General features: G+C 43.4%; 1 protein-coding gene across 2 annotated transcripts in view; it reads left to right on the plus strand.

The window, feature by feature from the left end:
* The first annotated feature begins 831 nt into the window (after positions 1-831).
* Positions 832-15,595, plus strand: part of grk4 (G protein-coupled receptor kinase 4) — a 52,115-nt gene continuing 37,351 nt past the window's right edge. The window contains exon 1 of one of the 2 annotated variants that reach the window (XM_058640004.1): positions 832-1,203. In XM_058640004.1, the coding sequence (XP_058495987.1) occupies positions 1,152-1,203 (52 nt within the window). In that variant the 5' untranslated portion in view covers positions 832-1,151. The remainder of the gene's footprint in view (positions 1,204-15,595) is intronic. The other variant, XM_058640002.1, reaches the window with a different exon arrangement.

Genomic DNA, 15,595 nt, shown 5'->3' on the forward strand with positions numbered 1-15,595 from the left:
GTATTTAGTGACGGCTAAGGTTCTGGTAAGGAGGTATGGAATGTGTTATGGGATGAAGTCCTCGTTAAGAATGCTGTTAGAGTGTGTTTGTATTTGTTACCTATAACATTGACCTTGTCAGGACCAGAAGTCCTCATTTGAATTGTGGCTATGGTTAAGGCTAGGCATTATTAACTGGTCATGGTTAAGGCTGGGAATAAGGTTTTGATTTAGGTTGTCCAAATGAGTGGAAGTCAATACAGTGTCCTCAGAAGAATAGCTGTGTGTGTGTGTGTACACATGTCCATAGTAGACAGTGAGGACACATTTTGATTCAAACCTACCTTTATGAGGATGTGGTGGCTCCTCACAAACCTTGTGAGGGTTAAGACTTGGTTTTAGGGCTAGAAATGGGTTTATGTTAGGTCAAAGGTCAACGGTTAGGGTTGTGATGGCTAAGCAGGTATGGAATTCATTGTCGGGGTCCTCAATAAGAATGCTGTAGTGTGTTTGTATTTGTTACCTATAACATTGACTGTCAGGATCCAGTTGTCCTTGCAGAGACCAAAACCTGGTCCTAAAGCGACAGACCCTCATTTCTAATGAACTGGTTAAGTTTTAAGGCTAAGATTTATATATATATGTATATATATATATACATATATATATATATATATATATATATAGGAATATGGTTTTGTTTAGGTTGTCCAAATGAAGGTTAGTCAATGCAGTGTCCTCAGAGCAATAGCAGTGAATAGCTGTGTGTGTGTGTGTGTGTGTGTGTGTGTGGTAGCATTGGTTGTAAAGTGATCCCTCCTACTCTCCCCGGTTCGTTGTGCAGAGGAGGGGCGAGGAGGAGGGAGCAGAAGCAGGAAGGAAGGCAGGCAGAGAGGGAAGGGAGGCAGGCTGTGAATGCTAACGAGCCCCGTTGTAGTCACACTGCTCCGTGGGTAGGCTTTGATGAAACATCTTGACATGGAGAGGAACAACGACGACGACCACTACTAAACACCTACTATGCGCCAGCACCGCTTTCTTTGCTCTGTGCGCGTGCAGCAGCGGCAGCAGCGGCAGCCTCACCACCGTCGGCACGTTTGATCAGAAAAAAAACACGTCTTTTTTCCGCTGAGTGAAATGTATCGAGACTACTCGGGATTCACATTGTGACAATGGAGATTGAAAATATCGTGGCCAACACGGTTCTCCTGAAGGCGAGGGAAGGTAAGCAGCGCTCTGTGGTGGAAAGGCACTCAGTCAAAATGTATCCTGTTGTGTTTTACTGTTGTTGTTATTGTTATTTTGTCTTTCTTACCCACCGCAATTGACTTCCTCACGGAGGAGCCTGAGCTGTCGCCAGTGCTCGCTGGGGTTTGCGCCTTTCTCTCTCATCCGTGCGCAGCGCGTTTTTGGTCTCCACACAAACACCCGAACACGTCCCCGGCTAAACCAGCTGTTTGTTCCCCGCGACAGCTCGCACGCTGAGCGGGCAGGTTAACGTGAACACAGGGCCCAGAGGGTTGGAGGAGGAGGAGGTGGTGGAGGAGGAGGAGGAGGAGGAGGAGGAGGTGGTGAACAACGCAGGGAGTGTTTGCAGCATCGCGCTGAGATGGTTGCGCTGCTTCGAGCAAAAAAATTTCACACAAGCAACCACTGGTTTTTGTGGACATTTCCAATTTACGACGCTATGACGGCTCTTTAATGATATTCTCGCTCCGCGGCGTTGAGTGCGGGGTGAATTATAGCTGCGCAGTGGGGCTCCGTGCCTGAGCACAGCCTCTGCTTACCTGTCATTGTAGGTTTGCCTGCGTTTAAAGCCTTAATTAGGGGAGGCAGAGTGAACGTGTGCCATTATTTGACGTGGAAAGGTGCCTCTGCATTGCTGTGTGGTTGTGTTAAACCAAATGATAATGGCACATAATGTCAGTGGAACCTTATGTGTGTGTGTGTGTGTGTGTAGAATGAGGGCCCCACTGTGTGTCTATCCCCGCGGCCCACACCAGGGGCTGAACACAGCAGCTCACCTGGAGATGGAGGTGGTTTTGAATAAATAAATAAATAAAATGTTCATCTGTTGTGCAGCAGAGAAGCTACTTAGTAGCCTGTGAGTGGGCGCAAGGTGGGTGTGCAACACTGTATCAGCAGCCAGAGGAGGAGAGGAGGAGGAGGAGGAGAGGGGGGGGGGGGGGGGGTAGTTATTACTGCTCAACGATTTCCACTCGTGTGTTTCTCTCTGTTCCAATCACGAGTGGACACCATCATCATCAGCAGCAGCACTGTCTCCGGCTTGTATTGTACAGCTTGATCCATTTTATTCGACAGTAAAAAGCTCAGTGCCTACACAGCTCCGGGGTCGCGGCTCAGTGCGCACACACACAGAGAGAGGGTGAGAGAGAGAGAGCCCACCCCCTCCTTTACTCAAGGTTTGCATTATATTCTGTGCGCGTTTTCAGCCCCGACACTAAACGCCAAACACTGCTGTGAAACGGTTTGTTTCACTGCAGCAGCCGCAGCAGCAGCAGCGGCGGCGGCGGTGGATCCATTTCAGAGCTGCAGCTCCTCACGAGCCACCAGGCTTCACCTGCCGTTAAATGGTGCTGGGTGTTAGTCGTGAGGCTGCTGCTGCTGCTGTTGCTGCTGCACACAGGATGAGATCCACAGGCTCACTACCTGTCAGCGTCCTGGGTCTTTTTCATCAGAGGCTCCATCAGGCCTTCACTGATATGTGTCACTAGGGGCATCAACTAGGGGCTGACCCATGTAGGTAGAATGTAAAAATGTAATGATTCATTCGTTAGAATGTAAAAAAACCCATCTTTTTAATGTGAATATTTTCTGGTTTCTTTGCTCCATATAACAAAGACAAGTCTCCAGGTTTGGGATCGAACGATTACTCGATTAACTGAGAAAATAATCAACAGAATCAATTCTGAGAATAATGTTGGATGCAACCATTGAAATATTGAATCGCAATTTAAACTTTTATTAAATTGCAGTGGTGGCAAATCTTGCAAATTTGTGAGTTCACTTTGAAATCGAAAAACCAAGCGGAGGGTGGGAGGAGCCTGGTGTCTCAGGGTTAGATCTATGCTCAATTATTTGTTGATAATGCTTTGGTTGTGACTTAAGTAAATCTAATCATTTGCATCTAGGGATGTAACAATCAAGAATGAGCCATTATGACATCAGTGTAACATCTGATTTGTTACACATGGATGCTTCACAGAGCTCAAACTATAAAAACAGAAGCAGTTTATTTCTTCTTTGTAAGAGCAGAGTTATGTTTTTAAATGGCTGGTCGTGGTCAGTATGTGGGCAAATGCGTCGGCACAGAATGTTTAAAAGTGGTAAAAATGACTGAATGTATATCGGGCTGATGTTGCTGTCGTATCAGGGAGAAGAAAAGGGCGGTTTCGAGTACATCCCGAGTAACGAAAACTTTCTGTTACCAAAATTTTGCACCTGAGTAAACAAGAACATGGATAACAAGGATATGAGTGTGTTTGTATAAAAGTCTCAGGTCAGCTTCAAATTATGTGATCATTGGCGTTTGGATTGAATGATGTGACTGAACGTCGGTCTTGTGTATTAGCAAACCGTCAATGTGTTAAAATCTTGTTTTTCACAGTTGTCAGCATGAAATAGTAGCAAAAATATACATTTTTACCAGTTACATTAATTAGGGTTCCACTCCAGGTTTAAAGCCGTGTTTCCACCGAGTGGAATGGTTCAGTATGATACAGTGTGGTACGTATTTTTTTTACGTTAAATAACCGGCGCCAGCCATCCCCTTAGCTTGGGGTACCAGAGTAAAATGGTTCGGTAAGGTCAGGGTGGCTCCACCCACGACAGTCGGCTGATTTGAGTTATTTGGGAGACAAACTGCTTTTTTAAACATGGCAAACCATTGTGACCCCAAATAGCTATACAAATGGTGACGAGAGCAAATTTACACATAATAATAAATAATAATAATTCATTTTATATATACATTTTTAAAAAAAAATCTCAAAATCAATCTTAACAAAAAAGATTGGGAAAATTCAGCAAATTTGTTTGGGCACCCCCCAAAAAAAATCTCCTGCGACCCATCTGTGGGGTCACGACCCAGACTTTGGGAACCACTGGTGTGCTGTACCAAACAGAACCGCAACATGATGGAAAATCAGCATAAGAGAATCAACGTCGTCACACTAATACTTGGCACTTTAACCTGTAGAAGCAGTTTTGTTTCCCGTATTTTCTGGACGTGTTCCAATGAAGAGACTGAGAAATAATTATACTGTACGGTCATTATAGCGTTGCTAAAACAACAAATCAAAAGATGGCCTCAGGGCCTGTACACATGAAAACAAACCTAGGTGAATTTGCCACCTATGGAATATACTACGGAAGTCTGGCAGTTTCTGCGCATAGTCTTTGTTGAGTTTGTCCAGGAAATCAGGAAGTCCCTGGACATTATGACTATAAAATTTTTGCTATACTAGATCTGCAGTGGCTGTGATGAGTGGAGCGCAAAAGATGATGAGTACGTGTGGGACAGTGTTCTCTTAAGCTCCCACTTCCCTCCACTTTGCTCCCACTGCAGGTGAAACGAAACACCACTTTTTGTCTGGAAGATCTATTATTTAGTGTCGTGTCTACGGCAGTATCAAAGATACTGTTGTTCTCGTATTGTTGTGAAATTGACAACACTGTTACTTCCCTGTTTGCATCACATACGTGCCATTTGCTCCTGTCCAACGGAGGTTTGGCTGAGTGACATTTAATCGCGATTAAAGCAGTTGAAAATCAGTCGTTAATCAGTAGTTATCGCAATAAAATGTCAAGACAGTTAAAAGTTGAGTTTTGCTCGCAAAGGAAATCTTAACAACAGAAAATAACAAGACACATATTTGCAAATCTGAGGCCAAAAGCCACAGCAACTGTGCAACAGAAAGTTTGCCTTTCTTCACGCATGCAGGTGGCATGCATCAGAACGGAGCATGGAGCATTGTTTTTTTTTTTTTTCCTTCTTCCTTATCCAAGCAACCAAGTCAGCAAGACTTTTCCCCGGCTGAAGTGTCCTTGAGCAAGACATTAAAGCGGTCATTCTGTAACTCTGTGTGACCTCGCTGCGGGTCATGGAGGGGAGGTGATGATGGATGTTTTCCCGGTTAGAGAGTGCTGACTGTAAAACATGCAGAGTGCAGAATCATAGGTCGAATAGTGTGTACGCAGCTTTCCGTCCTACACGACTGATGACATCATCTTGCGTGTCGGTTTAGTGCAGAGAACGCTCGAGTTAAGTCACGTTACTTTTTTCTTTTTTTTTTTTTAACATACCTGTTGATGTGAAAGTGGGTGGCCAGAGTGAGAAGAGCTGGGACAGGGTGTGCCAGGTCTGTCACAGTTGAAATGACACATCAAGGGAAGTGGTTAGAGGGACTGACGCTCTGTCTCTACCTCCGCCTCTGTCAGTTTGACACAAACGTACACATGGTGCGAAAGAACAGAGGGAAAACCGCTACTTTTACCGTATTTAGATTTTTATCTTTGCCTCGGGGCGGCTCAGACTGCTCATAAAGACAAAAAAGTACAGTGGAAGGAAGCACGTAATTCCTAACTCTCCCATGTGAATACATGAGAACATTTTACAATGGTAATGGGGAACCGTAAAACCTAAGACAAGCATAATGTTACAGTTTGTTCCCGAATCATCCATTATAACGTCAGTATAGTCTCATTAGTAATTAGGGGTGGGGGAAAAAAAAAATCGATATATCCCCAAGTGTGTGATACAGTTGAGTTGAGACAAAAGCATTAATCAATCAGTCAATTTTTATTTGTATGAAAACATAACCAATCCGCCCACCCCACCCAATAACACACTTACCCCACCCAATCTCACAGTTTCCCCCACCCTAAACTATGTTCACATGCGTTAATAGACGCAACATAGACAAAGGAGCTGAGGAAACAGGAAATAATAGGCAGAGTTAAAAGGATGCAGTAGTTAGTCATCCAGAAAACCTATTAAATAAATCAAATGATAAATAGATGAAAAAATATGAAACGGAAGTCGATAAATAATCATAAACATACTAAAAATAAACGGTCGGTCTTCAGTCTGTTCATAAAAGTATCGACACGCTGTTCTGCCCTCAGGTCTTCACAGTTCACAGTCGTCACCGTCGTAATAAGAAAACGAAGCCTCACCATGGCTCTTTTATTCTGACTTTTGGGATCATTAAAAGGCGACTTCCACTAGACCTGAGGGTTCTTGAGCGCTGATGGATCAAAAACAAATCAGGAAACAATTAAGAGCTTTAAAGTTGATTCTGATGCACACGAGTGTCATGTGCGCTCTCCTTCTGGTCCTCGTCAACGTGCGTGCAGTGGCGCTGTGGAACAGCTGCAGTTGACATTATGCTTTATTTCTGGGAAGACCAGAAAGAAGTGCACTGCAATCATCAGTTGCACAGGCAACAAAAAGCGTGAATCAAAGTCTCGCCGTCACAGTCGTTCATGTGAGACAAAGGCATATCATCCCAGCCCTAGTAGTGTCGGGGTTTCCAAAGGTCTCTGTTTCCAGACTTGGAAAACTGGCTTAGTATGGATAACAGGTGTATCTGGTGGATGTAGCCTACAGCCGTGTTTCCATTGAGTGGAAGGGTTCCGTTTGGTTCAGTATGGTATTGCGTTTCCATTAGGAAGAGTACCAAAATAACCAGCCCCTACTGTTCCATTTTTGGCACCCTTCCCTGTGGGTACCAGAGTACGGTAAGGTCAGGATGGAGCTGGACCTGTTCCCACTCATGACAGTCAGCCGATTAGGGATGTCACTCGAACTTTTTCTCCAGTGTTTCTGTCATGTTCCTGACTGCCTTCATGAAAAAGTAAGGAATGCGGGCAGTCCGGCACTCGCATTCCTGTGATTAACAGACGGAAGTTTGATCCCTGCGTATGTAATTCATTTCCACCCTACATGTTTAAAACGTATCCGATACACACATCGTGTCTCTAAGCTCTGTGGGATTTCCTCTCCGTCTCCACCGCGCTCCACTTATATGGAGGATCTTTCTTGTGACGTTAGCCGGCGTAGCTTTATTACTTCTGCGGCTAAAGCTAGGCTAACGCTTGTTGTCATCACTCTGGGGTGTTTCCTCCAGCTGAGGCCCATAAAACGCGTTGCTTTGTGACTGTCCCTTGATGTGGGACTCGTTTTACAGTCATGACACCCACAAATGGGCCGTGCGGAGAAGGAGACTCGGCGTGTTGCGTATGCACGGCGCTACCAGCGACGCTTTGCTGGGTGGCTACTGGGAAGTTCATTAGCACGATATCTTGGCAAGCCCAGTGACCATAAAGAGCCACATTTTCGAGCCATTTGCAAACATCATGGTCGTTGCTGCAGCTGCTTTATTACATGCTGAATGGGACGTTCGTCCTGTGAGATGACAGCTGTCAGCCTGATTTTTTTTTTTTTTTTTTTTTTTAACAAAGTCAGTGTGTTTTACGAGTTCCCATGGTTGGAATAAAGTTTTTAGAGGTCAGGCAGAGTCAGTGCAGTCACAGGCATATTAAATGTCAAAGGTTTGTCATGTTTTATCAGTTTACCTTTCAAACCACATTCCAGGAGTCACAATTTTGTCTGGCCCTGGTTACGTTTCATGTCAAATAGCCTTCAGGTATGGCTGGAAGGTGTTTTTTTTTTTTTATCAAAGATAATCTTCAAGGTGTAATATGTGCTATGTGTTCCGCATTCAAGGGCTCGGTGTTGGAGGAGAGGCCACTTTTATTTCATGTGCCCTGGCCATGGATTTATCCAGTGGGCCCTTCGTCAGAGAGACAGCTGTAGATAACATATAGATGGTTAACCTTTCAGTTTGTGCCCGTACATGCTCAAACTTGGCCTGTCTTGCTGAAGTTTAGTCTCTCCATGTTCCCTCGTAGCCCCCCCCCCCCCCCCTCCCTCAAGACACTGTGAAAACAAGGGTCAGTTTTCAAGCACGTCTCAGCTACGTTTTATGGAACATCTAACACAGAGGAAGGAACGGTCTTGCAAAACACCACAGCATGCTGCTGGAATGAGCCAGAGTGTGTGTGTTTGTATCTGTCTTAGTGGACCAGTGTCAGAGTAAATAGGGTCAGTGCTTAAAGTTTAGGGTGAGGGCTTGGAAATGAAAACAATTATCACAAGGTAATTTTTTTATTTAGAAGCAGTATAACAAAATGCTGTTGATTATAAAATCATTGTATTATAATGAATAATCATAGCAGTAATGATACGAACTGGGCCTTATTTCCTTAAAATACTTCTGTAAAATGTTGAAAAAAAAAACTGGTGTTTACTAAACCTCAAAATATTCACATACTTGTTTTTCCTCAGAGAAAACATTTTTAAGCCTTTAATAAGAACACCTAAAAACACGACGGTCTTACATTAATTGGGTTGAATATTGAAATACTTTGTTTTGGCCGCATCGTCCAACTCTAATTAAATCTTCAGGAAAAATATTTTTTATTCAGAAATTGAGGCTGAAACAGGAAGAGCAGAGGGGGCATGTGAGAGAAGGGAGTGCTGCATGATGTTCACATGTTTCTCCTTTTCCGCTCCCTCAGCTGATGTGTGAGTATACAGATGGGTTACCTTATGCAAACACTGGGCCTTTTGCTTTGAATAGGCCCAGAAACAGAGATACTTGCAGCTAATGTTTTCCTTATCGTGGGGCGAGTCGGGCCAATCACACACACTGTATGGGCGAGTGACTGGGAAAGCAACAGGCCCATTCATTTATCATGGCAAGGCTCCATTGTGCCTACAGTGTGCGTGCGTATGCTCATATTACAATGGGCCTAAACTATGCGTGACCCTCTCTCATTTCCTACCATTTAAGTAATGTTTTTTAGGAGAGCACTGCGGCCATTTAAAGCCGGTCCTCTGCCTATGTGCCTGCTGCAGGGAGGGGGTCCACAATCAGATGAGGGATCGGCTAGAACCAAATATTCTCTGTGTGATTATCCAGCTCAAAATATCTCGCTAAATGACAGTGTTATCAGTGTTTTTGTTTTATTTAACAAACCACTTATAGTTTTTTTTTTTCTTTCTCAAAACTATTTGTTTCATGGTCAGAGGACTTTTTTTGTGACCTCCATTCTTAAGGCCAGGCTTCTATGAATTCACTGACTGTAGTATCTCTTTTTCTGTATGACTTTAAATGACTGTGGCACATGACACTGGCTCATAAACAGATAAAAAAAGCCATTTAAATGCCATTCAGGTATGCGAACAACACTTTTAGGTGTGAAATATGTCGTGAACTCTGAACTGCCATGGGGAAAAAATATAAAATCCTCACCTATAGTGGATGTTTTGTGAACTCTGATATGGCGGTCACTCTGGCTCCCTCTCCCACTTGATAGGAAAGGGACAGGAGCATATTTTGGATGGTGTTGTTTGGCTGCTGCATGTGAGGAGCACGTGAGAGCTGCGGCCCATCTCGGAAAGGAAATGGACCAGAGACAGAAGAGACCCGTGGATATACAGCGCATTCACTAATGCACTCATAACTCACTTCAGACTGACAGAAACATACAAACAAAAGCTGCATGTGAATACTCCGTCTAAGCCCCCACCCTCCTTCTCTCTCTGTCCTGTTTTTTTTTTAAATGAATAAGCAGACAGATATGAAAATTCGCCTCACACTCGCAGCTAATGACGTCGCTCGCGTTGCATCCACGTCTGCTCCGCAGAGTTAGATGAAAGCCGCCGCCCTTTGACATTCAGCGGCTTTCTCGCATTTTGCATTGATGCCATTTTGGCACTCTGTGTCCCCCCCTGAATGAAATGACTGACTGTTGGACTTTTACCAACGGGGAAGAATTTGGTTACATAAAGTTGTTTTAAAAGAGCCCGAGTGTTATGATGGGTCAGCCATTCATCTGTGGCCAAAGCTGTCTGGCACTTTCTTTAATGGCTCTTTTCTTTTGAAGTATTTTGCTTTTGTTGGGAAGTTGACAGTAGCAAGCGACAGGAAACGTGGGGGGAACTGGAGAAGAGGATGATGTGAGGCAACAGTGGCCAGTGTGACTCAAAGCAGATATATTATGTGTAACATCTTACACATCTGGCTGCTGCTGCTGCTGCTGCTGCTGCTGCTGTGCGACCGCGATGACCCCGCTGACGTCGAGTCTTTTTCAGGAAAAGGATCGCGCGTCCTCACATTTCTCAACTTCTGAATCCCATCACTGCCGTCCGTGCATGTGCAGAGATGTTACCCAAGATCCTGTGCGATGATCTCAGCGCTGGCTGTAGCTCGGCCCGAGCGAAGCTGCTCTGAAGTTCGGTGTTTATGGAGGGCCCCGTTCTCTCGGAGGGGAGAACCAAAGTTAAATAAATACTTGCTCCATCCTGTCTGCATTAAGGGCCTGCACACATGGCTTTGACGTCAGAGTGACATTAAACAGGGTGGGGTGGCCCAGCCGGCTCTCACAGGCATGTGCACACATGCACACGTTCACTCGCACACACACACACACACACACAGACAGACACACTCTTCCATAGCAGCGTGGTATTTAAATCTCTCTTTCTTTTTCTTGTCAGTGTCTTTGTTGAGATCTTTGTCTCCGTCACTCCTTTTATTTCCCTCTGACCTTAAGTTTAGGTGAAGATTAAGTTTCATGTTTTGGTTTTTTTTTTTTTTTTATGGAATGCAAGTTGGGTACTACTCGAGTTACGTATTGTCATTGTGTAGTCAGTTGTAGTCTGTGAAACACGATACAGTTGCCAAAAATGCTACCAATGTCTGTTTTGTTCAGCCGAAAAACCCCCAAATGTGAAGGGTACAGGCTTGTGTGTGATTGACAAATATTTAGCCTTTTGTCTCTGGAACAATGAATCATCAGTTCATCACCAAATCCCCATTCTCTGTTGAGCAGCTAAACGGTTAAAGCAGCAGAAGACAGGATTACTTGGAATATGTAGTGGATTAATGAAGATGATGTTAATAATAGTAATTATAATAATAGTATTAGTTATGAATGTTAAGCTCCATCCGCAGGTTATTAAAAGACACCCGTTTCCTTTGCAACAGATGACCCAGGGCAATCTCTCCATCTCTCTATCTGTACCGAGATAAACATGTTTGTCCGTGTTGTCAAACCCTATTCCCTTTTTAAGCTTCTTTGCACTGTATGCAGAGAGTAGGTGTAGTGTAGTGGAACAGCTGACAGGAGAGCCCACCCTCTCTCTCTCTCTCTGAACCGTCCTGTGATTCGTCAAGACATCCCACGATCTCACAGATTTCAGTGTGAACCAGTAAGCCGAGCCCATGGGACGTGCACAAGTGTAGTTCTCTCTCTCAGATCAACCGATTTATATTAAAGCGCTGAGAGATTGTTGTTGGCCACATGGTGGAGTAGTGGCTAGCACTGTTGCCTTACAACAAAAAAAGACCCAGGTTTGCGACCCAGTTGCACCAAGGGTCTTCCTTTTATGGAGTTTGTGTTGGTTTTGTCTGGGTTCTCTAGTTAATTGGACACTCAGTAGGTGTAAATGTGATCCAAGGCCATGGTTTGCTCACAGTGCCCTCTGCAGGACCATGTAGTTATTACTTCTCACGATCGAATGACCATCTAGGCTGTAGATTTTGAAATGTACCCCCTCCAAATGTTCAAATGACATCTATAGTCTGTATAAAAAATGTATAAAAAAATTATTCTGAGTTTAATATCGACTCATGATGAGGATTTTTGTTTGATTATATTTATTAATCATTCAGTTTTTTTGGTGTGTAAAATGTTTCCACTAAGCGCTAACCGATCCATATCATATCAGATTTGGCACTCTTTCACTGGTCTACCAAGTACAGTGGTACAGTCCTAAAGGGGCGGAGCTAGACACACTGCACCCCTGTGTTTTTTTTCCATGCAGCCTTCTCACTTCTTGTGACAAACAACCGCACGGCAAGATGCTCTTTGTTAGACGGTGTCGCGTTCTTTGTCTTTGTAGAATTTATTGGCAAAGCATCGCCGTGTTACGCTTTTTTTTTTGCAAACACACGAGTCAGATCAGGACAAACTCTTCCAAAGTGCACAGCGGCGAGCTGATCTGTACTGTACCGTACCGTATCATGGAAACGAGGCTTAAGGAGAAACTGTTTATCCTCACGCAGCCGGTATGATGGTTCAACATTTGTCTCTGCTGTGGCTCTTTACTCTTCCTGCCATAAAGAGAGAACAGTGTTTGTGTGAGTGTGTGCTTACCTCTACATCTTTTCTCTCTGTGTGTGTGTGTGTGTGTGTGTGTGTGTGTGTGTGTGTAGGTGTTTGTGTAGGTGTTTGTGTGCATGCACATGCCCTGCAGACCCACAACAGGTTTGCTAGCGTGCCTGTCAGCATTGATCGCATGGAACCAGTGGGTCCACATCCACAACATCAACATATCAGCTGCTCTTTAGACATTAAAGGTGTGGCAGTGTGAAATAATGGGCCCTTTTTTTTGTGTGCGTGTTACTATTACACGGCTAGTTGAGTCAATTTTTGGTTTCTATTGTTTTACTTTCAGCACAGGACCAGATTTAAAAGTACACGGACTATGCTGCAGGAGTAGCGAGGTCAGGGCGTTCCTGTGGAGCTGAGAGCATGACATAAAGTGTACATACTCTGTAGGACCTTTTGTGGCATTAACACTGACCTTGTCAGAACCAGTAGTCCCCAAACCTGCTCTTAAGAAGGCAGGGCCTGGTTTCTGAGGACCTGGTTAAGTTTAGGACTAACATTTGACACATTTGGTTACATTAAGGTGAGGATTAGACGGGGAATTGTCCGTATAAATGGACGTCAGTGCAGTGTCCTGAGAAGAATAGCTGGACAGACCTGTGTATGTGTTGTTTTGCAGGTGTTTGACCATGGTGACCCCCTGTGTGTGTTTGTGTTGAAGCCATCACGTGTCACTACCGGGACAGCTGGTGTCTCGTGAACTTATGGGGCAGAGGATTTCCCTCTCTGTTGTCCTCAAACTGTCACAGCCTTCACGGTTCACTTGAGCCCAGGCTAGTGTGCAGACTTTGGAAAACACATGTGTGATCGAACGGGCTTGTAATCTGCTGACTCTGAAACCAGATGTGTGTCTATGTAGTGAAAAAAATGTCTTTGCTGCATTGTCTCTCTGTCACTACTGTCCTACTGGTGTCTTCAAAACACACTGAGAAGTTTTACAGTGGAAAATGAATGTGTGATGTTGATTTTACATGGTGCAGGGGCCTGTTTCATACTAGTTCTATTGCTTGCTTTTGAGTTTCAGCCTGTACTTTGATATCTGTAAGAATGAAATGTACCAGTCAGTGGTGAAAATGCACTCATTTGTTCAGCATTACACTTAAAAAAAGGCGCGGGGACTGAGAGAACATGGCAGATTTGCTTTTAAAATGATTCCGCCTTGCATTCGAAGGTGTTCGATAGAATCTCGCGACTGCAGCTTATCCAAATTGGTTACTGACATTCCAAGGAGAGTGGAGCTGCTGCCAGTCTGGTCCTGGGACTGGAACCTTTTTTTTTTTCTGTGGAAATGCTTGAAGCTTGAAGTTCTGGAAAAGGTGCCAGCTCATCGCGTTGTTGGTGGACGTGTCCTTTTTACTGTCGCGTAATAAAAACATGTCGCATGCTAAAATCTGGCTTGAAGGCCTGTTGAGATTTTAACTTTTCTTTCGTTTTTCTAGGTGCAAAGATTAACGAAGCGTTATCGTCAAAGCTGGGTGTACGTTGCATTTATTAGTTGGTTACATTTACAATAAACGATAGTAGGCTAATTGTAGCGCAAGGTTGTATGACCAGTAATGGTCGTATTGAGCGAGTGTGCGAGTTAGAGCAATAGGGGGAGCGGCGCAGCCGAGTTTGTGTCTGTTAACGCAACTACGTGCATTCTTGGTTCTCCAACACGTGTTTTTCTACCAAGGTGGTCGAGTAAATCGATCATTTCTGCGATTATTACCACAGTTACAGGATTCCCACGGGTCCTTGAAATCCTTTCAAGTCTGTGAATTTGACTTTGAACCTTGAAAGGTTTTGAAAAGGACTAGGCCTACGCAGAACAAACATGGAATCATAGTTACCAGCAGCATTGTGATCGCTGTACACCGTCTCCACCGTCGACGTGAGATTCCATGTAGACAAATGTGCGAGTAACATTAAGCAAGAGAGAGCAAAAATACCAAAATCTCCAAAAAAAAAGACAAATACTGGCTTGACCAAGATCCCAAGGACAATCACAAGTTGCCCTCCTATCTTGAGCTGTGTCGGCACATTCAGGCCTTGTATTTGAGGGAATTGGTCCTGGAAAGTCCTTGAAAAGTCATTGAATTTGATGTTAACCAAGGTGTGGAAAGCATTGAAAAAGGTCCCCCATTTTTCTGCGTCACGTACCATTTTTCATGTATCAGTCTCGCAGGGTACGAGAAATGTATATCATTAGAAAAAGCCTTTTTGGTTATGATAGCACTAGATAATTGTTAACTGTAAATTATATAAACATAACATAAGTTAGGTGAGACGAGTAAACCAATGAGGCTTTTGCTTAAAAAAAAAAAAAAAAAAAAGTCTCTTTTGTCGTCAGGCTGCAGAGAAACTCTCTGATGGCACGGATGTCGTTGTGATACACAGATATTCACCCGACTAACCTTAGGAAACGTGGTGCAGTTGCTTTCCACCAGTCAGCAGATTGGACTAAGGTTTTTTTTTATTATTTCTGTTAAAATATTTCTGTGCTGTTTAAAAAAAGAACAACTAGCATCGAGACTTTTTCTAATTATATGCTTGCTTTGGGTCAATGTGCGCCCTCTGCTGGTTGAAGTCACAAAACACACTGCATGTGAGGCCTGGAGAAATGACAATGAACAATTCTTTAACAGTTCATCAACATCCCTAATAGAGAATCATGGTTTTGTTTGAGTTCTGCTCATGGCTCCTATGAAAATATCACCAGGATCCACGTCTGTGAGATTTAAAAATAAAGTGATCGGCCAGTGACTCTTTGATCTTAGTAAGAGATGAATGCTTCGTGAGATTTTTATTTTTCTGCAATAATGCCACTTGGCGCATAGCATCTCCCCTTCAAGTAAGAACAACAGTTGGCTTTTATTAAAAGTGAAGTCCAAGACTTTGGTAACATAAACTTGCTTTAAGTGAGCTCAGTCTGATGTCGGGTTATTCGGGGCCAGAGCTCTAAACATTCTTTTAGTTTTGTTTGTTTTACATCACACGAATGTCCTTTGTTAACCCAGATTTATATCTAGTTTTACCAGATTTGTTTTTTTTAATTTATCATGCACACAATTTATATCAAAAAAGGATGTTGGTCTTCAAGTTGTTGTCTCTGCTATTTTTAAATATTAATATAGAGGCAGTGAGAACATGCAACCACTGCAGACATTCACATTTGGTGGCCCCAAAATGTTATTTTTTTTGTTTGTTTTTTAAATAATATAAAAACTAAATTAGTTTTTTGATTATGTAATATGCACAAAATAATGTAAAAGTGCCGTCATTGTGAAAAGTTGTTGAGTTCTTGTTAGAGCTGAAACAAATACTCGATAATTGTGAATGACGAAATAAATCGCCAACTATTTTGATAATC

This window comes from Solea solea, chromosome 10, assembly GCF_958295425.1.
Source record: "Solea solea chromosome 10, fSolSol10.1, whole genome shotgun sequence".
NCBI classification, from domain to species: domain Eukaryota; kingdom Metazoa; phylum Chordata; class Actinopteri; order Pleuronectiformes; family Soleidae; genus Solea; species Solea solea.